At 41.4% G+C, this 26,247-nt stretch overlaps 1 protein-coding gene across 3 annotated transcripts in view; it reads right to left on the reverse strand.

The window, feature by feature from the left end:
• Positions 1-26,247, reverse strand: part of tdp1 (tyrosyl-DNA phosphodiesterase 1) — an 81,335-nt gene that overhangs the window by 25,861 nt on the left and 29,227 nt on the right. For all 3 annotated transcript variants that reach the window (XM_014196409.2, XM_014196417.2, XM_045718414.1), the window contains exons 13-15: positions 24,244-24,351; positions 12,177-12,279; positions 374-479 (exon numbers count right to left, since the gene is read on the reverse strand). In XM_014196409.2, coding sequence (XP_014051884.2) covers positions 374-479; positions 12,177-12,279; positions 24,244-24,351 — 317 coding nt within the window. The remainder of the gene's footprint in view (positions 1-373; positions 480-12,176; positions 12,280-24,243; positions 24,352-26,247) is intronic.

The raw sequence follows: 26,247 nt of genomic DNA on the forward strand, positions 1-26,247 counted from the left end.
GCACCATTTATTTCCATTTAATAAATAAATAAATAAATAAATAAATAAATAAATATATATATATATATATATATATATATATATATATATATATATATATATATATATATATATATGCTAACAAAGTACTAGCAAATTCCCATAGCAGTCGCTAGCTCAATGCTAACAAGAGTATGTGAACGTAAACAAATTGCAAGGACAGACACCCCAGCTCATAAAGTTTTACAAATATCTCAAAAGGTTTGCTGCGGTATTGAAAATCATACCGTGGGTATTTAAAAATACCTTGGTATACTGTCGATCAGCCAAGCCTAACAGTCACACACACACACACAGATCAGTGTGTTGTAGAGGAAAAAGGAATTATAAGTACCTTTACTCGAGTAGCGTTTGGGTGGCAGGTCGAAGGGCACAGGAAATGAGGTAGAGGACGTGGTGGCAGGAAACACATCCATCTGGACGGGAAAGGTACTCATGCTCTGAGAGGAGAAAAATACAGACCCCAAATCATTATTTAGTACTTAACAAGATTAACCTTTACTTCAACACATAGGTAGGAAAGGACAAAAAAAGGAAATGAAAAGCTAGTTAGATGCAACCCTATTCTGACCAATCCATCATCATCAAGCACAGTTAAATATCATTGGAATGAGCACACCTCTCTCTCCTGTCACATAGGGAAACTTGTTGACCTAGCTTTTCTATCTCCTTTGCTTCATAGCCACTGATTTGTACAATTTTGCTGGCCCATGACCCATATCAAGCTAGCACAGATTAAATATCATGAAGGAAAGGAGACAAGGGAACATAATGAACACTAATAGAATGTAGCCTAACTTTCTGTCAGTGTCTAAACGTGGTCCAGTAGAGACAAAAATAAGACCCTGGCGTGAATTACCCGCGAAGACATTTATCTGTACGCTAAACACTGCTCCCTCCAGCTGCTACGGCAACGTGATTTCGCAGATGAGGCAGCACCTCATTGGCTCATAAGTACAGTGAAGCTGAGAAATGCTCATGGAGTCTCCTCGGACAGGGCAGAGATGGGGAGAATTACCCTTGAAGTTATTGGGGACGCAGTATGGATGCTACAGACAGCAGGGGTGGATGGGAGCATACATGTCCACTGCAGATGAGAATTAAATAAGGTAAAGCTGTCACTTATGGCAAAACAATTGGTTTCTGTCAAATGAGAGAACGTGAAGTGGATGTAATTAGTCAAACTGATTGATTGATCACACTTTTAAAATTGTGTTCATCACTCTATAAAGAAAAGATTTAGGTCCAAAGAGTCCATATTAGGCCTCCCGAGTGACACAGTGGTCTAAGGCTAGCACAATTTTGCTAGCAGTGCCACTAGAGATTCTGGGTACGAGTCCAGGCTCTGTCGCAGCCTGCCGCAACCGGGAGACCCATGGGGCGGTGCACAATTGGCCCAGCATCGTCTAGGTTAGGGGGAGGTTTTGGCCGGTAGGGATGTCCTTGTCCCATCTCGCACTAGCGACTCCTGTGGTGGGCCGGGCGCAGTGCACGCTGACACGGTCGCCCTGTGCACAGTGTTTCCTCTGACACAATGGTGCGGCTGGCTTCCGGGTTAAGTGGGCATTGTGTCAAGAAGCAGTGCGGCTTGGTTGGGTTGTGTTTCGGAGGATGCATGGCTCTCGACTTTCGCCTCTCCCGAGTCCGTACAGGAGTTGCAGCGTTGAGACAAGATTGTAACTACCAATTGGACACCATGAAATGGGATTAAAAAAAGGGGTTAAAAAAATTCTATAAAAATTCCATATTTTGAAAGAGGAAGTAAAGCACTTCAGCATTAGTTTTCGTTTCAGTCTCCACTAACCCAAGCTAATTGTATGGATTTTTTTCCTATCAATAATGTAAAATTAACAGCTGTACAGAAAGACTCATGTGAAGGCCAAATTACAGAGTAGACAACTCTGTTGTTTGTGTAGCGCTGCTTTGCTTTATCTTGGCCAGGTCGCAGTTGTAAATGAGAACTTGTTCTCAACTGGCCTACCTGGTTAAATAAAGGTGAAATAAAAAAAATGTTAACGTCCTGGAAAACTCCAGGGCTGGATGGTATACCAACCTTTTTTTGATATACTCAGAATACCGTTATTAGCATGTTTAAACCACTCCTACATAAATGGTAGATTATCGGACACTCAACAAGGTCTGATTTCATTATTAGTGAAACAGGTTCCAAGTGGTAAATATAAAGATCCAGTCCATTTAAAAAAAATTGGAGGCTCTTTTGTGATGCAAAAATTATAGCAAAAAAATATATATAATATTGTCGGATAATATTCATCCTAATCAGACAGGTTTTTTTTACATGGATGATATATTCAAGATAATATGTACTGGAAACAATAGAACACTATGAAAAATCTGGGAAACCAGGCCTGGTATTCATAGCTGACTTTGAAAAGGCCTTTGATAAAGTATGACTGGAGTTTATACACTGCTCAAAAAAATAAAGGGAACACTTAAACAACACAATGTAACTCCAAGTCAATCACACTTCTGTGAAATCAAACTGTCCACTTAGGAAGCAACACGGATTGACAATAAATTTCACATGCTGTTGTGCAAATGGAATAGACAACAGGTGGAAATTATAGGCAATTAGCAAGACACCCCCAATAAAGGAGTGGTTCTGCAGGTGGTGACCACAGACCACTTCTCAGTTCCTATGCTTCCTGGCTGATGTTTTGGTCACTTTTGAATGCTGGCGGTGCTTTCACTCTAGTGGTAGCATGAGACGGAGTCTACAACCCACACAAGTGGCTCAGGTAGTGCAGCTCATCCAGGTTGGCAAATCAATGCGAGCTGTGGCAAGAAGGTTTGCTGTGTCTGTCAGCGCAGTGTCCAGAGCATGGAGGCGCTACCAGGAGACAGGCCAGTACATCAGGAGACGTGGAGGAGGCCGTAGGAGGGCAACAACCCAGCAGCAGGACCGCTACCTCCGCCTTTGTGCAAGGAGGAGCAGGAGGAGCACTGCCAGAGCCCTACAAATGACCTCCAGCAGGCCACAAATGTGCATGTGTCTGCTCAAACGGTTAGAAACAGACTCCATGAGGGTGGTATGAGGGCCCGACGTCGACAGGTGGGGGTTGTGCTTACAGCCCAACACCGTGCAGGACGTTTGGCATTTGCCAGAGAACACCAAGATTGGCAAATTCGCCACTGGCGCCCTGTGCTCTTCACAGATGAAGCAGGTTCACACTGAGCGTCTGACGTGACAGAGTCTGGAGACGCCGTGGAGAACGTTCTGCTGCCTGCAACATCCTCCAGCATGACCGGTTTGGCGGTGGGTCAGTCATGGTGTGGGGTGGCATTTCTTTGGGGGGCCACACAGCCTTCCATGTAGCCTGACTGCCATTAGGTACCGAGATGAGATCCTCAGACCCCTTGTGAGACCATATGCTGGTGCGGTTGGCCCTGGGTTCCTCCTAATGCAAGACAATGCTAGACCTCATGTGGCTGGAGTGTGTCAGCAGTTCCTGCAAGAGGAAGGCATTGATGCTATGGACTTGCCCGCCCGTTCCCCAGACCTGAATCCAATTGAGCACATCTGGGACATCATGTCTCACTCCATCCACCAACGCCACGTTGCACCACACTGTCCAGGAGTTGGTGGATGCTTTAGTCCAGGTCTGGGAGGAGATCCCTCAGGAGACCATCCGCCACCTCATCAGGAGCATGCCCAGGCGTTGTAGGGAGGTCATACAGGCACGTGGAGGCCACACAGACTACTGAGCCTCATTTTGACTTGTTTTAAGGACATTACATCAAAGTTGGATCAGCCTGTAGTGTGGTTTTCCACTTTAATTTTGAGTGTGACTCCAAATCCCGACCTCCATGGGTTGATAAATTGGATTTCCATTTATTATTTTTGTGTGATTTTGTTGTCAGCACATTCAACTACGTAAAGAAAAAAGTATTTAATAAGATTATTTCATTCATTCAGATCTAGGATGTGTTATTTTAGTGTTCCCTTTATTTTTTTGAGCAGTGTATATAAAAGCCTGAAATATTTCAAATTTGGAGAATCTCTTATAAAATGGGTTAAATACATGTACAGTGGGGGAAAAAAGTATTTGATCCCCTGCTGATTTTGTACGTTTGCCCACTGACAAAGAAAGGATCAGTCTATAATTTTAATGGTAGGTTTATTTGAACAGTGAGAGACAGAATAACAACAAAAATATCCAGAAAAACACATGTCAAAAATGTTATTCATTGATTTGCATTTTAATGAGGGAAATAAGTATTTGACCCCCTCTCAATCAGAAAGATTTCTGGATCCCAGGTGTCTTTTATACAGGTAACGAGCTGAGATTAGGAGCACACTCTTAAAGGGAGTGCTCCTAACCGCAGCTTGTTACCTGTAAAAAAGACACCTGTCCACAGAAGCAATCAATCAATCAGATTCCAAACTCTCCACCATGGCCAAGACCAAAGAGCTCTCCAAGGATGTCAGGGACAAGATTGTAGACCTACACAAGGCTGCAATGGGCTACAAGACCATCGCCAAGCAGCTTGGTGAGAAGGTGACAACATTTGGTGCGATTATTCGCAAATGGAAGAAACACAAAGAAATGTCAATCTCCCTCGGCCTGGGGCGCCATGCAAGATCTCACCTCGTGGAGTTGCAATGATCATGAGAACGGTGAGGAATCAGCCCAGAACTACTCGGGAGGATCTTGTCAATGATCTCAAGGCAGCTGGGACCATAGTCACCAAGAAAACAATTGGTAACACACTACGCCGTGAAGGACTGAAATCCTGCAGCGCCCGCAAGGTCCCCCTGCTCAAGAATACATATACATGCCCGCCTGAAGTTTGCCAATGAACATCTGAATGATTCAGAGGACAACTGGTGAAAGTGTTGTGGTCAGATGAGACCAAAATGGAGCTCTTTGACATCAACTCAACTCGCAGTGTTTGGAGGAGGAGGAATGCTGCCTATGACCCCAAGAACACCATCTCCACCGTCAAACATGGAGGTGGAAACATTAGGCTTTGGGGGTGTTTTTCTGCTAAGGGGACAGGACAACTTCACCGCATCAAAGGAACGATGGACGGGGCCATGTACCGTCAAATCTTGGGTGAGAACCTCCTTCCCTCAGCCAGGGAATTGAAAATGGGTATTCCAGCATGACAATGACCCAAAACACACAGCCAAGGCAACAAAGGAGTGGCTCAAGAAGAAGCACATTAAGGTCCTGGAGTGGCCTAGCCAGTCTCCAGACCTTAATCCCATAGAAAATCTGTGGAGGGAGCTGAAGGTTCGAGTTGCCAAACGTCAGCCTCGAAACCTTAATGACTTGGAGAATATCTGCAAAGAGGAGTGGGACAAAATCCCTCCTGAGATGTGTGCAAACCTGGTGGCCAACGACAAGAAACGTCTGACCTCTCTGATTGCCAACAAGGATTTTGCCACCAAGTACTAAGTCATGTTTTGCAGAGGGGTCAAATACTTATTTCCCTCATTAAAATGCAATCATTTCATAACATTTTTGACATGCGTTTTCTGGATTTTTTTGGTGTTATTCTGTCTCTCACTGTTCAAATAAACCTACCATTACAATTATAGACTGATAATTTCTTTGTAAGTGGGCAAACGTAAAAAATCAGCAGGGGATCAAATACTTTTTTCCCCCACTGTATACCTCACCCTAGGTGTAAAATAGTCAATAATGGCTACTTCTCAGAGAGTTGTAAACTGTCAAGAGGAGTAAAACAAGGTTGTCCACTATTGGCATATCTATTTATTATTGCCATAGAAATGTTAGCTATTAAAATCAGATCAAACAATAATATTAAGGGATTCAAAATCCAGGGCTTAAAAACAAAGGTGTCATTGTACGCTGATGATTGTTTTCTTTAAAATCCACAATTTCGATCCCCCCACAGCCTTATTAAGGATCTAGATACTTTTTCTAACCTCTCTGGATTAAAACCAAATTATGAGAAGTGTACTTACTATATTACGTATTGGATCACAAAAAATACACATTTTACATTACCGTGTAGTTTACCAATAAAATGGTCTGACGGGGATGTGGACATACTCGGTATACATATCCCGAAAGAAAGAAATGATCCTGTCATGACGTTGCCCTCTTTGGACACTGCGAGCACCATCCCCCGACCTCTATACTTCTGACACCAGGCTCTGTAATAGCGGTCGTAAATTCCTACGAGGAGACCCTCTCCTCATGGCCCCAGTATAGAGAGAACAAAGGAGTTCTTCCACCTCACAGAACTGGAGAACCGAACGATATTCAGGTTCTGGAGAAGGTATAAAAGATCGGTGAAGAGTCCAGCTACGAACTGGTCCGTTTGGTAGAATTTTGTGAAACTCATGAGAGACAATACCGCCACATTACCATAATCATGTTTATACAATAGCCTCAGCTATGAGACTTACATCTAAATGGTTGTATAAAATGAATGAATAAGGATGGGAACTGTTTGTGAAATTGTGTAATGCGATTTTGGACTGTTTAATGAAGGAAACTCCAATTCCCTTTGGAGTCTTAACTAAGTCCTTGGCACGCCCCCAGGGACACAGACAGGACCTAGCGTCATGAGACAGCCTTTTTCTGCTCTTCCGAATAAAACCCCCACCTTGGTTTTCTATCACCAGACCGAGCTTACCTCAATTACGAGATGGCTAAAGGTTGGAGACCATGCATTTCTCTTGATTAACTTTTAACCATACCACGTGGTTAAACACTTAGACTATCGATACCGACAGAATAAGAACAAGTCTTTGATATTAATTACTAGTCTGCAGCTAGGAATTCGGTATCATTGAACGCGAAGACCGACAACCGCCATTCTATAACGACATGAATGAATGTTACTCTGAACTATCCATTCTAACCACGACAGAGAGAGAGAGAGAGAGAGAGAGAGAGAGAGGGCGGACAGACTCTCCAACAGAAACAAACTTTCAACAGAGATCCCGACGACACACTGAGCGTAAATATATATATTGATTGCAATTGTTCCCGAATGAGTGAGCACTCATTTGCACAGGATTAGCATTTCAATTGTTATAATTATCAACTCTGTAGTGCCTTCTCAGCTGACCCACACTCCCCTTTTGTCTAACAAGCCGCCATGCCGGTTTAGCCCACTAGGGCACATTCCTCTATCATTTCTTTGTAACGACATCTACTGTTTGTTACGCATTTCTGTGAATTACTTAGTTAGTAAATAAATGATTTTAAGACAATTGATGTATGGATGACTCATAGTGAAGACTGGGTTCGTGCAGATAACCAACAATTTACGACGTTTGGAATGAGACTTACATGAGGTAAAGATTACGTCATTAATCAGAAGACAAATTGATCAGATATTAAAATATCTGAAAGTTATATTAGGAAAATTATAACTTTGTAATCTGAATATTTTCCTTGGTGCCCCGACTTCCTAGTTAATCAGTTTAATCGCGTAATAATAATAATAATTACAGAGTTTTGATAAATAGTTCTTCAGTTTTAATGATGCCAAAGAAACGACACTCCTATACATTTTTATAGAAAGTTGGCAAAAGTATATAAGATGCTGCTACCATGAAAAGGAAAATACCTGTCTATTTGTGGAAAAATCACCCTGATTAACTCTTCAGTCATATGACAGTTTACCTATTTGCTTATAGCGAGCTGTTTTAAAAAAATTATATAAGCAAAAAATATTTTTGATTTGGAACGGCAAGCCAGACAAAATGAAAAGGGCCTATTTATATAATGAATATGACAGAGGGCAGAAATTAATAAATACTAAAGCATTAGACCTCTCACTGAAGGCGACAGTCATACAAAAGTTATACATAAATCCGAACTGGTTCTCTAGCAAATTAGTAAGAATGTCTCACCCCATGTTCAAGAATGGCCTTTTTCCCTTTATTCAGATTACAACCGCGTTATTTGAAAACAAAATCTCCCCAAAATATATATATTTTTAAACAAGCCATAGAAAGTTGGTTGCAATTTCAGTTTAATCCACCTGAAAAGACAGAACAAATAATACAACAAATAGTGGTTAAACTCAAATATACTAATTGATAAAAAATATATATTTTTCGATAACATAAAAAAAAAAAAAAAAAGGTATAATATTTGTAAATGATATAAGTAGGACTGGTGGAGTCATGTAGGGGCGGCAGGTAGCCTAGTGGTTAGAGCGTTGGACTAGTAACCGAAAGGTCGCAGATCGAATCCCCAAGCTGACAAGGTAAAAATCTGTTGTTCTGCCCTTGAACAAGGCAGTTAACTGACTTGCCTAGTTAAATAAAATGTCACACATGCAGCTAACACAAATATATGGAAATGTCTGCTCTACCCCAAATTACAACCAACAAACTTACCGCACAAATGGTAAAGGCAAGTGGAAGGGGGAACAAGTAAGGAACTTGTCTGTCGGGCTTGCATTAAAGACCAAAATTTGTTAAAGAAAATTGTGATAAATAAAAATGTATACCAGTTTCATTTAAGGACCAAAAAATTGACAGCTGTGCCATATAGATTGCAAAATAGTTTGGAAGATATTTGCGATGTACCGATTCCATGGCACAACGTTTATGAATTGAAATTCAAAACAAAGCCGGATTCAATTTAAATTAAACAAAATTCTTGCAACCAATAGAATATTAGAATATTGTATCCCCATATATATATAGGGGATACAACCTTCCCATCTCTGAAGATTTTGCTGTGAAGAGGCAGAGTCATTAGATCATCTGTTTTGGTACTGTCCATATGTAGCTTGTTTTTGGTCACATAGTCCAGGAATGGCTGAAGAATTGCAACATTTACCTGGAGCTAACTCTGCAGATAGCAATACTGGGTTTCTGAAAAGTCAGTCAATCGATCAATAATATAATGTATGCAAAAATGTCTCTTTAATTTACAATCTGTAGAAACTATGAGAATAGAAAGGTTCAGAACATTTGTGAAGCATCACAGCACAGTTGAAAAATATATGGCAAATATAAATCCAATATGGATGGTGTTAACGTCTTAAGAATTAGCCCCTTTAAAAAAAAAAAGTTCCCCTAAAATGTCATACCCAAATCTAACTGCCTGTAGCTCAGGTCCTGAAGCAAGAATATGCATATTCTTGGTACCACTTGAAAGGAAACACATTGAAGTTTGTGGAAATGTTAAAGGAATATAGGAGAATATAACACATTAGATCTGGTAAAAGATAGTACAAAGAAAAACAAATACATTTTATTTTGTACCATCATCTGTGAAATGCAAGGGAAAGGCCATAATGTATTATTCCAGCCCATGTGCAATTTAGATTTTGGCCACTAGATGGCAGCAGTGTATGTGCAAAGTTTGACTGATCCAATGAACCATTGCATGCAAATGTGCCTAATTTGTTTATTAATAACTTTTCATGTTCAAAACTGTGCACTCTCCTCAAACAATAGCATGGTATTATTTCACTGTAATATCTACTGTAAATTGGACAGTGCAGTTAGATTAACAAGAATTTAAGCTTTCTGTCAATATCATATGTGTCTATGTCCTTTCTTGTTACTTACAACCTTATGCTAATGCATTAGCCTACATTAGCTCAACCGTCCAGTGGAAGGGACACCAATCCCCGAAGAAGTAGATGGGAGTGGTTGAAAGGAGCTGAATGGTGGGACTACTAACAACAAGATAACCAACATAAAATATACTGTGTCTGAACGTGCCTTAGGCATGCTGCAAGGAGGCATGAGGACTGCAGATGTGGCCAGAGCAATAAATTGCAATGTCCGTACTGTGAGACGCCTAAGACAGCGCTACAGGGAGACAGGATGGACAGCTGATAGTCCTCGCAGTGGCAGACCACGTGTAACAACACCTGCACAGGATCGTTACATACGAACATCACACCTGCGGGACAGGTACAGGATGAAAACTGCCCGAGTTACACCAGGAACGCACAATCCCTCCATCAGTCCTCAGACTGTCCGCAATAGGCTGAGTGAGGCTGGACTGAGGACTTGTAGGCCTGTAAGGCAGGTCCTCACCAGACATCACTGGCAACAACGTCCGTCATGGTCTGGGGCAGTGTGTCACAGCATCATCGGACTGAGCGTGTCGTCATTGCAGGCAATCTCAATGCTGTGCGTTACAGGGAAGACATCCTCATCCCTCATGTGGTACCCTTCCTGCAGGCTCATCCTGACATGACCCTCCAGCATGACAATGCCACCAGCCATACTGCTCGTTCTGTGCGTGATTTACTGCAAGACAGGAATGTCAGTGGTCTGCCATGGCCAGCGAAGAGCCCGGATCTCAATCCCATTGAGCACATCTGGGACCTGTTGGATCGGAGGGTGAAGGCTAGGGCCATTCCCCCCCAGAAATGTCCGGGAACTTGGTGGAAGAGTGGGGTAACATCTCACAGCAAGAACTGGCAAATCTGGTGCAGTCGATGAGGAGGAGATGCACTGCAGTACTTAATGCAGCTGGTGGCCACACCAGATACTGACTGTTACTTTTGATTTTGACCCCCCCCCCCGCCCTTTGTTCAGGGACACATTATTCCATTTCTGTTAGTCACATGTCTGTGGAACTTGTTCAGTTTACATCTCAGTTGTTGAATCTTATGTTCATACAAATATTTACAGATGTTAAGTTTGCTGAAAATAAACACAGTTGACAGTGAGAGGACATTTCTTTTTTTGCTGAGTTTATATACACACACTACCATTCAAAGGTTTGGGGTCACTTAGGAATGTCCTGGTTTTTTAAAGAAAAGCTAATTTTTTGTCCATTAAAATAAAATAGATGAGAAATACAGTGTAGACATTGTTCATGTTGTAAATGACTATTGTAGCTGGAAACCGCTGATTTTTAATGGAATATCTACAGACGTACAGAGGCCCATTATCAGCAACCATCACTCCTGTGTTCCAATGGCACGTTGTGTTAGCTAATCCAAGTTTATCATTTTAAAAGGCTAATTGATCATTAGAAAACCCTTTTGCAATTATGTTAGCACAGCTGAAAACTGTTGTGCTGATTAAAGAAGCAATAAAACTGTCCTTCTTTAGACTAGTCGAGTATCTGGAGCATCAGCATTTGTGGGTTCGATTACAGGCTCAAAATGGCCAGAAACCAAGACATTTCTGAGAATTGAAGGCTATTCCATGTGAGAAATTGCCAAGAAACTGAAGATCTCATACAACGCTGTGTACTACTCCCTTCACAGAGCAGCGCAAACTGCAGACAATAACATTGATGGAAGCTACAATCTAGCTGCAATATTAAAGCTGATCTACCCCATAAAAAAAGAAAAGAGCTCTCTCCATTCTGTCCGTCTGTCCATCCATGAAGACAAACAGGCAGACAGACTGACACTGTCAGACACCCTCAAACCCACAAGTTGTGCTGTACTGATGCTACATCAAATCAAGAACAGGGACAGTCGGCTTTTGTCCCAGAGAACAGAACGACCTCACCGGGAGAAAGAGAAACAGATTACAGTCACAAAGACCAACGGAGAAAAAATAAAGAGAACACAGCTCCAAGTAAAGGATGTCTGCTATTCACAACACACAAGGTCATGGTTACACTAACCTGCCTGGCGTCTTATTAAATGGACCTCGTTCTTTTAAACAGAAAAATACACAAAGACTTGTCTTTTCAAGCAAGAAGTCTTTGTGCGACTGTCCCTACTCGAGGCACATCTGAGGTCTGAAGTGTTACTCTCAATGGCGTCCCTGAATGTCAGAAAGTTGTGATGACTAGCTATATTCTTTCATAAATGCTTTCATTTCTTTCTAGGGGAAAACCAGGAAGTCTTCTTTAATAGTGGGGGCTAGACGCTTTGTTCTGGTCAGGTCAATGTTGAAGCTCTGGCCCTCTAACCAAGTGTCACCACCACAACCATCATGTTGCTTAGCAACTGTTGAGGTAATTCTAAGGAAAGGGACAAATTACACTGTATGTGTGTGTGTGTTGAAAGCCCTCTCTCTCTGTCTACATATGGAGGATAGTGGAGAGACATTCATTATTACATGTACATAAAAGGAGTACGTTTACTGAGCCCTAGTGTCTAGTATTCTAATTTATGATCCATGCGCATGACTCGAAAGCACATCTCCCTTGGACATCAATGTGTGTGTGCGAGTGCGTGTCACTTACGAAGGCAGAGGGCACATAGAGGACTCCCAGTTCGTATGACCGAACCATCACCTGCGTTTTGTTCTTCTCCAGAGCCCCCCACGCTGCTTTGGACAAGTTAGCACTGGGGACAAGAGAACACACACACACACAATACAGGACACGCGTACATAATATTGAAAGTAGATTGGAAAATATGACAACGACTACTACATACATGCATTTTCCCCCCACATCACACAAAATGATTAGTTGACGTCGTCCCGGCATATTGAAAGGTTATCATGTCTCATCTTCACATACAACACATTGGCTAATTGACACCAGAAGTAAAATGTCCCCTTAATGGGAAACCCTGTTGCGATTACGTCACCAAAGCAAAGTCTTGACCCAAATCTACTGTAGAACTGTACTCAACTCAGATGAATAGTATTTTTGTCAGAAATGACAAAGTTCATCTGGTCACACTTTCTGCGGTTAAGAAGATACAGTATCACTGTTGTTCTAGGGACTTTGAATAATACATGATAATATGTTATTAAATTGCAACACCCACATCAGATCATAAAGAAAAGAGCCTCCATAGGCTTTATTGACAGCGGTGTACAGTGCATTCAGAAAGTATTCAGACCCCTTGACTTTTTCCGCATTTTGTTACATTATACATTTATTCTAAAATGGATGAAATAAAATAATTCCTCAATCTACACACAATACCCCATAATGACAAAGTGAAAACAGGTTTAGACATTTTTACAAAAGTATATAAAAAAATAAAATCTAAAATACCTTATTTACATAAGTATTCAGACCCTTTGCTATGAGACTCGAAATTGAGCTCAAATGTATCCCGTTTCCATTGATCATCCTAGAGATGTTTCTATAACTTGGAGTCCACCTGTTATAAATTCAATTGATTGAACATGATTTGGAAAGGCACACACCTGTCTATTGTGATGGAAAATGTTATGTTTGTGTAAATCAATTTAAATGAATCGCTATAAAAAATGATTAATAAAACTGAACAATAAAAAGTTACCCATCGAAGGTGAGAAGGCTATTCACTAATCGTATGGTGAGAAGACTAGGTGTCTATGCCGCTTAACAGGACACTATCATCTGATTCTGTCTGAAGTATGATTCTGTATATGCATGATTAAATCAAGACTTCCTACCAAAGAGCAGTAAACTCGATTAAGAATATTTAGGACCGATTAAAATGTAACATAGTGAAAACTAAGTGCTTAATTTCTTTCTTCCAGGACTGGTGGAATGTCCGCTACTAAATATATATTTTTTTTATACATGTTTACCAATGATTGTGCATCTCTCCCTTTGAAAGGCTTCCTGAGGCAGGGGCCTTAGGAGAGAAGTTATTGAGATTGTGTACTATACAGCATAAAGTTACCCGGATCCCGCTGTTAAGGGAGCTCCCAAATTAAATAAGGCCTGGCCATTTTGTTTGTTTTTACCCTACACACTCCAGCAGCCACACACAACCCACCTGTTATTGAATAGTTGTTAGTGGTGTTAATACTGTGTTTTATTTGTTGTGTGGGGTCTTTCTATTTTGGGTTTTAGTGGATTTTTCACAGGTTAGAAAGGATGCCCCTTAAAAGGCACACAAATAAAACAATTCTGAAGTATCTATTGTCCGAGATTTGGTTGCACACGTGAATTCTCTTGATAAGAAATGTCTAAATAATGTCTGAGGTACAGGGAAAGAAAAGGGAAAGCAACACTCACTTAATGAGGTTGAATGACCTCTGACCTCTGTTCTGACTTTCTGGTGATCACCCTCACTAGAAAGGCTAGTGACATTGAGTTACATTTAAAATGTAATATGCAAACACTGATAATTGTGAAGAAGTTTACTAAAATTGTTATTCTGGCCTGTCTTCTCTCAAGGTTATGGCGAAGGTGACCACAGATGGTATTTAATGCATGGAAGGGATAATTCAAACCAAGAACAGTGTGAGCCTCACCCCCTCTAACCGGGTGAAGTAATGGCGACAATGGCGTTCACTGTGGTCCTTCACCACTTCTACCGTGAGAACAGAGTCCAAGCCAGCAACCTGTACACAGCATCCAGTCGAAGCTATCAACTACCTTTTCTCTCATGCCATTTCTCCCAGGAGTGCGACATGAGTCCACGTGGAATGAGCATGAAGAGAGATCCCGTACAAACTTCTCTGATTAAGCACAGATCTTGGGAAGGGTACCATCATTCTTAAATGGAAGATGTTTGGAACCACCAAGACTCTTCCTAGAGCTGGCCGTCCAGGCCAAACTGAGAAATCGGTGGATAAGGGCCTTGGTCAGGAAGGTAACCAAGAACCCGATGATCACTCTGACAGAGCTCCAGAGTTCCTCTGTGGAGATGGAGAACCTTCCAGAAGATCAACCATCTCTGCAGCACTCCACCAATCAGGCCTTTATGGAAGAGTGACCAGACAGAAGCCACTCCACAGTAAAAAGCACGACAGTCCGCTTGGAGTTTGCCAAAAGGCACCTAAAGGAGTCTCAGACCATGAGAAACAAGATTCTCTGGTCTGATGAAACCAAGATTGAACTCCTTGGCCTGAATTCCAAGCGTCACGTCAGGAGGAAACCTGGCACCATCCCTACGGTGAAGCATGGTGGTGACAACATCATGCTGTGGAGATGTTTTTTTTTTTCAGTGGGAGAGACTGGGAGACTAGTCAGGATCGAGGGAAAGCTGAACAGAGCAAAGTACAGACAGATCCTTGATGAAAACCTGCTCCAGAGCGCTTAGGAGCTGGAAGGTTCACCTTCCAACAGGACAACCAACCCTAAGCACACAGCCAAGACAACGTAGGAGAGGCTTCGAAACAAGTCTCTGAATGTCCTTGAGTGGCCTAGCCAGAGCCCAGAATTGAACCCGATCAAACATCTCTGGAGAGACCTGAAAATAGCTGTGCAGGGACGCACCCCATCCAACCTGACAAAGCTTAAGAGGATTTGCAGAGAAGAATGGGAGAAACTCCCCAAATACAGGTGTGTAAGCATCATACCCAAGAAGACGAGGCTGTAATCGCTGCAAAATGTGCTTCAGCAAAGTACTGAGTCAAGGGTCTGAATACTTATGAAATGTGATATTTCAGTTTATTTGATAAATTTGCTAAATAAAATAAAAACCTGTTTTTGCTTTGTCATTATGGGGCATCGTGTATAAATCAATTTTAGAATGAGGCTGTATTGTAAACAAGATGTGGAAAAAGTCAAGGGGTCTGAATACACTGTGTCCCCATCTGTCTGAGACTCACATCTGCCTCTCATTTCACTCCCTCCCTGCAGACTGAAGAGATCATCATAGTGAAGAGACTATGAATGGAGCTGAGCCACTAAATGCCTTCTAGCGTTTACTCTGAAGAGCACTGCCAAACCTTCCATTGTTGTAAATCAAACATGCATGCACACAGACAGAGACTGAACTGCCCATACTATCAAGTCAAAGGGCATAAACACACACATAGCATAATAATGGGAAGCAGCAGGTAAGGTGATCCCATCTCACCTCTACTATTTTTTGTGTGTCTGTGGAGCCCCTGGCCCAGGCAATTTAACAAATCGGAAGAAATTACACCAATATCTCTCAATTCTACGTATCACGTCATCTCATTATACGCCGACGATAACTTACTTTATCTAGACAATGTATCTCAATCCCTCCCAAAAGCTTAGATCATAGACAAATTCAGCTCCATCTCAAGTTATAAAACATTTTAAATATTTGGGAGTAGATATATTTCCTTCCTTAGATAAAACCATTGCCAGAAACTTTAAACGGAACACTCAAATAAATTAAATCCTACCTCAGTAGATGGACTAATATACTAGTTGCTTTAACCGGCAGAATATATCTATTGTCAAAATTAATATATTGCCACGGTTTAATTTTTGTAGTTCAATGCTTCCCCTCATCTCCCCCTTCTGGCTACTGGGATAAAATCCATAGTGCATTTTAAAAATATATATGGCAAGGTAAACAAGCCTGGACAAAATTAAACTTGCAGAGGTAAAGATGTAGGATGACTATACGTACCAAACTTTACATTTTAATTCCAGGCACTTGCATTCAATCTTAAATTGGTTTAGACATGATTCTTCCTCCCCCTGGCTGAGTAGAGACAGAAATATGGTGTCTCCTATTGCTATGGGAAGAGGTGGTCTTGACTGATCTATCCCTTTTTTAACACTAAAACCGCTGGGCCTCAAGGGACGCCCCCTTCAAGCTAATGAGCAGTCATTTTGACTGCAACATTCTAACAGTGTAATTAATAGATTTCATATATGCTATGGCAAAAATAATAATTTGGTTGTGTTTACGAAGGTCTAAGTAGCATTTTCATTAGTTTGTTACTGTGTGAGTGAGTGAGTGAGTGAGTGAGTGAGTGAGAGAGAGAAACTTTATTTGTGGAGTGCCTTTGTTCCAGCTTTGAAACGTGTTGGAACAGGGTAAGAGCTTTCTATAAACTACAAATTTAAAAAAAATACCCCAACCACCAAGACGCATGGTCAGGAAGACGCGCAGTCAAATGATGAACACATCAGTAGCCTAAACATAATTATAGGTGCCAAGTGTGTTTGATCGTGAAAATCAGCACAAAAACAATAATGGCATTATAATGAATATAAGCAGTCAAAAACAGTCAATTATTTATGTCGGAAACCATGGCAAATGTCTGTTCCTTTGTCATCAAAATGGAGGTAAGGCATGATCTCTCTTAAGCGATCCCGGGACATGGTTTCTCCAAAGAAAAGTATCCCACACGTCTTACCAGAGCTCTCCATATACACGCTCTTTTCACCAAATGCTACACGGACATAGAGGATTGAAATGAACGCTTCCAGGTCATCAACAGACAGACCCCTAGGCAGTGTCTCCTTGCTCCGTGTGCGCCTTAGCCACAGTACAGTCCCTAAATGCCGTAGCCTGTCCGTGTCACAAAAACAACGAAAGCTGGTGAGTGCATTGCTGATGTTTTTTGTTTGAGATGTTGTGCCTGCTCTCTGTGGTGACATGTTGTGCTGATAATTGGCCCATAGCATTGTCACCGGCTTGTTAAACGGTGCCATCCCTTCCTCTCTCCAGTCTTAGGCACCTGCTCAGTGCGCAACATTCTGGCTTTTTTTGCACTTAGGCCTCGGAGATGTAGGTTCATGCTGAGGCTCAGAATCAGAAGAATAATCAGAGATGTCATGATTTATTTCTTCCCCACCCTCCGAGTCATTTTCATTCAGATCTTGTAGCAGCATGTACATCCATTCGTCTTGGTCTTCTTGCCATTTTAAATTACACACGCTCTTAGTGTACTCCAAGTAGGCCAGAGTAGACTGATAAAACTGCTTGGATTCGGTGGACTGATATAGAGTACATACAATTTCAAAACATAATTAGAATATACCAATCCCATAGAATGGTCAGCCCTGTTCTTCATTCACAATTGGTGATTACAGAATTATGCATTGCTCATCCCATTCTCCCCCATCATACTTTACTTCATTTATTTAATCTGTTATAAACCTGGGGCAGGTTTTCATCAAAGATCTCTGTATTTTGCTCCGGTCATCTTTCCCTCGATCCTGACTAGTCTCCCAGTCTCTGCCGCTGAAAAACATCCTCGCAGCATGATGCTGCCACCACCATGCTTCATTGTAGGGATGGTGCAAGGTTTCCTCCAGATATGACGCTTGGCATTCAGGCCAAGGAGTTCAATCTTGGTTTCATCTGACCAGAGAATCATGTTTCTCATGTTCTGAGAGTCTTTAGGTGCCTTTTGGCAAACTCCAAGCGTGCTGTCATGTGCCATTTACTGAGGAGTGGATTCCGTCTGGCCACTCCACCGTAAAGGCCTGATTGGTGCAATGGTGCGGAGATGGTACCGTGTGTAGATTGATGAGGGAAAAAATGATTTAATCAATTTTAGAATAAGGCTGTAATGTAACAAAATGTGGAAAAAGTCAAGGGGTCTGAATACTTTCCGAATGCACTGTATATACAACTTTTAGAAAGCTCATATTCTGAGCTAGCCATTAAAGTATGGTCCACAGATCTAAGAGAATCTCAACAAGCCTTTTAAAAAGGTGCAATATTCAGAAATTGCACCGCCATTTCCTGGATGCTAAAATTCTAATAGTTCAGTTTATGTGACAAAACAAGGGTAGATAATCATTGTACCCTCTAAACAGCTGTGAAATATATTTTCAATAACCAAAAATTGTATTTTCAGCTGTTTCAAGCTGGTGTACAAAACCGAAAGTAAGACGCAAAAACTAAATTTAAGAACGGGAAGCACAGACACAGCGCACATAGAACATATGTACCCATTCTCGGACTTGCTTTAAATGAGAATGACAGATCTATAACCCACTTTTTTTAGGTGAATTTGATCGAGTCGCCCCAAAAAGTTACATATTGCAGCTTTAACTGGAACAGAATATGGGAAGAATATTGCATGGGTGGGAAACATGGTTTCCGGGTAGGAAGGGAGGATGCGGGTGGAGGGTTGGGGACTGAGGGGGAGAAATCTTTGTATGCATTTCTTTGATAGTTCTTTGTCCCTGTAACCTTCCTTAATTGAAAACAAAATACAAACAAAAAGGAAAAACTAAATAAGTTAGTCACCCCAAAATGTTTTGATCAAATAAATACCATGATTTCTTTTATTTCCACGACATTTAATCCATAGAAGAGGCCGAAGGAGGTATGATTGTTTATGTATACTTGACATTGGTATCTTTTTAAATGTAACCTTTATTTAAATGTAACCTTTATTTAACTAGGCAAGTCAGTTAAGAACACATTTTTATTTACAATGACGGCCTACCGAGGAACAGTGGGTTAACTGCCTTGTTCAGGGGCAGAACGACAGATTTTTACCTTGTCAGCTCGGGAATTCGATCCAGCAACCTTCGGTTATTGGCCCAACGCTCTAACCACTAGGCTACCTGCCGCCCCATCTTAAAGCATAGACTACTTACATTTTGGCCGTACCCAGGCCTCCGTTAGGACTCCATGTTTCATCTGTAAGGTGCTACGTGGGTCATTCCACGAAATGGGGACTTTTTGGACATGCAAACTTTTAAGAAATTAACTTTTAAATGTATTTTATTTCAACATTCAATTGCATGGAGGATATGTTTAGCCTATGGAGAAAAAAAAAATTCGCACCTCAAGCATTAAAATCCTATGAACTAAGAGCATTTTTTCTGCACCACACTGTCTGTAAACCCTGTTACAAACACGTATGTAACTGCCTAACTATACTGAACAAAAGAGTTGGTCCCATGTTTCATGAACTTGAATAAAAGATCACAGACATTGTCCACATGCACAAAAAATATATTTCTCTCAAATGTTGTGCACAAATTTGTTTACATCCCTGTTAGTGAGCATTTGTCAATTGCCAAGATAATCCATCCACCTGACAGGTGTAGCACATCAAGAAACTGATTAAACAGCATGATCATTACACAGGTGCACCTTGTGCCGGGACAATAAAAGGCCACTCTAAAACACGCAGTTTTGTCACACAACACAATGTCACAGATTGGCATGCTGACCGCAGGAATGTCCATCAGAGCTGTTGCCAGAGAATTTAAATGTTAATTTCTTTACTATAAGCCGCCTCTCCAACGCTGTTTTAGAGAATTTGGCAGTACGTCTAACTAGCCACACAACCGCAGACCACCTGTAACCACACCAGCCCAGGACCTCCACTTCCGGCCTCTTCACCTGCGGGATCGTCTGAGACCAGTCACCCGGACAGCTGATGAAACTGAGGAGTATTTCAGTCTGCAATAAATCCCTTTGGTGGGAAAAAAACTAATTCTGATTGGCTGGGCCTTGCTCCCCAGTGGGTTGGCCAGTCTCCCAAGTGGATGGGCCTATGCCCTCCCAGGCCCACCCACGGCTGTGCCCCTGCCCAGTCATGTGAAATCCATAGATTAGGGCCTAATTATTTATTTCAATTGACTGATTTCCTTATATCAAATCACATTTTATTGGTCACATACACATATTTAGCATATGTTATTGCGGGTGTAGCGAAAAGCTTGTGTTCCTAGCTCCAACAGTGCAGTAGTATCTAACAGTTCACAACAATATACACTAATCTAAAAGTAAAATAATGGAATTAAAAAATATATCATATATAAATATTAGCAATGTTGGAGTGGCATTTACTAGAATACAGTATATAAATATGAGATGAGTAAAACAGTATGTAAACATTATTAAAGTGACTAGTGTTACATTATTAAAAGTGGCCAGTGATTACAGGTCTATGTATATACGGCAGCAGCCTCTAAGGTGCAGGGTTACCTAACCGGGTGGAAGCCGCTGTTGCACTTCTTCAGCACACTGTGTGGGTGGGATCATTGACGTGTACGCAGAAGAACTTGAAGCTTTCCACCTCCTCCACTGCGGCCCCGTCGATGAGGATAGGGGCCTGCTCCCTCTGCGGTTTCCTGAAGTCCACGATGAGCTCTCGTTTTGACGACTTTGAGAGAGAGAGAGGTAATTCTCCCAGGGCCCTCACCTCCTCCCTGTGGGCTGTATCGTCATTGTTGGTAAATCAGACCTACTACTGTTGTGCCGTCTGCAAACTTGATTGAGTTGGAGGCGTGCGTGGCCACGCAGTCATGGGTGAACAGGGAGTACAGGAGGGGGCTGAGCACGCACCCTTGTGGGGCCCCTGTGTTGAGGGTCAGCGAAGTGGAGGTGTTGTTTCCTACCTTCACAACCAGGGGGGAGCCTGTCAGAAGGTCCAGGACCCAGTTGCACAGGGTGGGGTTCAGACCCAGGGCCCCACGTTTAATGATGAGCTTGGAGGGTACTATGGTAATGAATATTGAGCTATAGTCAATGAACAACATTCTTACATATACTTCTTGTCCAGATAGGGCGGTGTGCAGTATTGCATCGTCTGTGGCTATATTGCGGCGGTAAGCAAATTGAAGTGGGTCTAGGGTGTCAGGTCAGGTAGAGGTGATATGATCCTTAACTAGCCTCTCAAAGCACTTCATGATGACAGAAGTGAGTGCTACGGGGTGATAGTCATTTAGTTCAGTTACCTTTGCTTTCTTGGGTACAGGAACAATGGTGGACATCTTGAAGCAAGTGGGGACAGCAGACTTGGATAGGGAGAGATTGAATATGTCCATAAACATTCCAGCCAGCTTGTCTGTTCATCATCTGAGGACGCGGCTAGGGATGCAGTCTGGGCGTCGGTGGCACTGTGTTATCCGCAAAGTGGGCGAAGGTGTTTAGCTTGTCCGGAAGCAAGACTTCGGTGTCCACAACGTGGCTGGTTTTCCCTTTGTAGTCCATGATTGTCTGTAGAACCTGCCACATACGTCTCGTGTCTGATGAACTCAGTCCCTGTATCTGTGTATTCGCCGGTTATTCTCAGAGGCTTTCCGAAACATATCCCAGTCCACGTGATCAAAACAATCTTGAAGCATGGATTCCGATTGGTCAGACCAGTGTGGAATAGACCTTAGCACAGGTGCTTTCTGTTTGAGTTTCTGCCAATAGGAACGGAGGAGCAAAATGGAGTCGTAATCAGATTTGCCGAAGGGAGGGCCTTATATGCATTTTGAAAAGTTGAGTAGCAGTGATCCAATGTTTTCCCAGCGCGAGTACTACAGTCAATGTGTTGGTAGAACTTCGGTAGCGTTTTTCTCAGATTTGCCTTGTTAAAATACCCAGCTACAATAAATGCCACAATAACCTGTGGTTTCCAGTTAGCATGAAGTCCAATGTAGTTCTTTGAGGGCCGTCGTGGTATCGGCTTGAGGGGGAATATACACGACTGTGACTATAACCGAAGAGAATTCTCTTGGGAGGTAATATGGTTGGCATTTGATTGTGAGGTATTCTAGGTCGGGTGGACAAAAGGACTTGAGTTTCTATATGTTATCACAATCACACCATGAGTAGTTAAATCATGAAACTGTAACTCAGTAAAATAGTTGAAATTTTTGCATGTTGCGTTTATATTTTTGTTTAGTATATTATTTAAAATCATGTTTGAGATAATTCCAACATTTTCTCATTGATCAAGTATCCCTTGTGTCAAACTGACAGGGCTGACGATAACAGGGTTGAGGTTTTAGGTGAAGCTCGGCCATTAGTCCTCATATGCTGAATAGCATGCGACCGCATGGTGTTCATAAAAATAGTAAATATACATATGGTCCACACATAATGAAAGTGTAATCAAACTAAAGTTATCCTAACATTAATTGAGCGAACAGGGTTGACGTGTTAAGCTCAACCACCTCAGCCAAAGATGATAAAACAATTATAAATAGACCAAATAGAGAGAAGTTACATCCTTTCCCACCATGCTGTTCAGATGACCCAAATGTCGTCATCGGCTGTGAATCATTTAACTGAATGGTTCATTATTATAATGGATAAATTGTTTGCATAACAGGGTTGGCCTTAAAATGAGGGACAGACGTAAATGCTTTACTAATCAGAAAAATATCAATAAAAACCTTCAGAAATGACTGTCAAAGCAGCAAAATAACAATGCCTTTACAATGATGGTGAAACTTGATACATTTATGGATTAAGTTTGTGGGGGGGAAAAAATTGATTTATTGAATTCTCCATGTGTTTTATATTAAAGTCCACTTCATTTAATATAACAAGCTTTTAAATTTCAATATTGGTGCATAATTTGTACCTATTTCGTGAAACGTCCCACAAAGCAAAAATGGGTGTAACATTAAGCTTCACTACTTGCTATCAGTAGTATTTAGATTAACATAATTTTCTTACATGAAGTTATAAATATTGAACAATATAAACAGAAATATTGAAAATATCATTTTTTTGATTTGGCTAATTTGTCAACATTTTGTTGAACATAATATACTCTATGTGCATATATCAAAGATCCAGAGTGGGATCTCTGCTACTTTTAGAGTTATGATCCAATTTGTAAGAATTACTAACAGAGTGAATGTGAAAATGGTCACCCTCGGATGGTGATTTGCATGCTCCGCATGGCCGTACGGCATTTACTGCGATGCTGCCTCCGCAGAAGTCAGAGCATTCATGCTTCTTGCGCTTATGGTATATTTTCTATATTCATGTTTATATTTTTCAATATAATTTTTTTAAAGTAAATTGTCATTGAAATCAAAATACTAGTCGCATTAAAGAGGAAGCGGTAAAGCGTCATGGCACATTTTTGCACCTACAGATGAAACAATGTGGAGTCTTAAAGGAGGCCTGGGTACGGTCAAAAAGGTTACAACTTCAAATAATTATTTCTCAATTATGCTTTAAGATACAAATGTCAAATATATGTCAATAATCCTTCCCCCAAATAACCCTTCTATGGATTAAATGTTGTGAAAATCCCCCAAATCATTGTCATTTTTGTTCTAGTTTTGTGAGGAATCACCGAGTAAGGTTACCATTTAGCTGCTAGGCCACCAGGTCTAAAATGACAGGGAACTACGGCCTATAGCGATAAGGTATCACAGACAGAATATGATGGGTAAATATACAGGCTTGTTTGTAATGGTGCCATCAGTACATGGGGAGATAAGTGCAGATAGCAGAGTACATAAACAGACCACTCCTCTCTAGACTGCTAGACTCTATCGGCAGATCTGAGAGGGAGAGGAGTTTTTCAGGAGAAGGATCAGAGCGGTGTGATCATAAATAAATGACGAATAAAAACAGAGTGAGCGAGTGGTGGTGCTGATCATGAAGTAAAAGAAATCAACAACCATGATGAGGTGTTGATGTTAGCCATTTTCCTTCAAGGTTTTTCCTGCCTTTTCATGGTGAAATCATCAGGGTCATCCCCAAAACATCAAAACACCAACAGCCTTTTGGGGAAACAATGCTCTTAATTGGGCATCCGTTTAAAGAGTGTGTGTGTGTGTCTGGTTAAACAATTGCTCTGTGACTCTAAGACACAAATTGTTCCCCGTTCAGCTGGTAAGGGGTGTTCCTAGGCAACTGCCTGTCTTGAGTTTGAAGTCATATTGTGGACTCGAGACTTTTCACATACACATACAAAAGCAGGCCTCTAACCTTGTGACAAGGAACCAGGCTAGTTGTGTGAAGTCTGGCGAAGCTCTCATGTAGGTCTTGATGTGCGGCATGGCGTGACTCCTCCCCGTCGTCTCAGCTTGCCAGCGACTAGACACACAAAAAAACGTAAGTACATCATTTGCTCTGGGTAGAAGAATACTGTGACTTATTCCACATTTTGTTGAGTTAAAGCCTAAATTCAAATGGATTAAATAAATACAAATCTCACCCATCTACACACAATAATCCATAATGACGAAGTAAAAACATGTTTTTAGAAATGTATCCTAATTTATTGAAAATGAAACAGAAATATCAAATTTACATAGGTATTCACACACCCGAGTCAATACTTAGTACAAGCACCTTCAGCAGTGATTACAGCTGTGAGTCTTTCTGGGTAAGTCTCGAAGAGCGTTCCACACCTGGAATGTGCAACATTTGCCCATTATTCTATTCAAAAGTCTTCAAGCTCTGTGAAATTGGTTGTTGATCATTGCGAGTGTTGTATTGGATATGCCTCAAACGTAACACTTTGTATTCAGGACAAATATTTTTGAAGTATTACTTTAGTGCCTTGTTGCAAACCGGATGCATTTTTTTGGGAACATTTTTATTCTGTACATGCTTCCTTCTTTTCACTCTCAATTAGGTTAGTATTGTGGAGTTACCCCATCCTAACCCTAACCCTCCCATCCTCAGTTCTCCTATCATAGCCTTTAAAGTGTTTTAAAGTCACCATTGGCCTCATGGTGAAATCCCTGAGCGGTTTCCTTCCTCTCTGTCAACTGAGTTAGGAAGGATGCCTGTGTCTTTGTAGTGACTGGGTGTATTGACACGCCATCCAAAGTGTAATTAAGAACTTCACCATGCTCAAAGGGATATTCAAAGTCTGCTTTTTTTAAATGCTTACCCATCTACCAATAGGTGCCCTTCTTTACAAGGACTGGATAACCTTCCTGGTCTTTGTGGTTGAATCCGTGTTTGAAATTCCCAGCTCAACTGAGGGCCCTTTCAGATAATTGTATATGTAGGGTACAGAGATGAAGTAGTTATTAAAAAATCATGTTTAACACTATTATTGCACACAGTGAGTCCATGCTATTAATTATGTGACTTGTTAAGCACATTTTTACTCTTGAAATGATTTAAGCTTGCCATAACAAAGAGGTTGAATATGTAGAGACAACTCAGCTTTAGACATTTTTTATTTATTTTTATAAATCGGGAAACATTTCTAAAAACACAATTATGGGGTATTGTGTGTAGGCAGTGACACAAAATCTCTTAAATTCAGGCTGTAAAACAACAAAATGTGGAAAAAGTCCAGGGGTGTGAATACTTTCTGAACACAGTGTAGTATGAGCTTACACCAGGGTTCCAGACTGGGACCATTTAGTCGCATTTTGCAACCCTTTGACTTGGCTGTGCAATTCACAGACTCGCGTCTGTGCGAGTCTCAAATTCTAGCTGGTCAACTCACTCAAAACGTCATATTTTTTGGCCGGCTAAAGCCACAATTGACAATGGTCACCATGGTCAAACAGTACAGCTAAATTAAAGTGCATTGATTCCTGCCATGACAGTGCCTGCTCTGCCCATGACAGTGCCCGTTTCGCCAGAGCTGGCTGCGCTGATGAGCAAGCTACTCGCACTCCCCTTCCCTGTGCACTCTATTTAGATGGAGGAAAAATGCATTCTGATTGTGCAACATTTCAAAATGTATAAAAAGTTATTTAAACTCTCAATATTGAGTGATTGACACAGTTTTAAAAACGACGTTTATGGTATGTCTGAGATGCTGGGTCTGCCGTGTCTTTGTGAGACGCAGAGTAGGTGAACGGATGATCTCTGCATATGTGGTTCCCACTGTGAAGCATGGAGGTGGTGGTGTGACGGTGCTTTGCTGGTGACACTGTCAGTGATTTATTTAGAATTCAAGGCACACTTAACCTGCCTGGCTACCACAGCATTCTGCAGCGATATGCCATGTCATCTGTTTTG

This window comes from Salmo salar, chromosome ssa01 (genome assembly GCF_905237065.1).
Source record: "Salmo salar chromosome ssa01, Ssal_v3.1, whole genome shotgun sequence".
In the NCBI taxonomy this organism is placed as follows: Eukaryota; Metazoa; Chordata; class Actinopteri; order Salmoniformes; family Salmonidae; genus Salmo; species Salmo salar.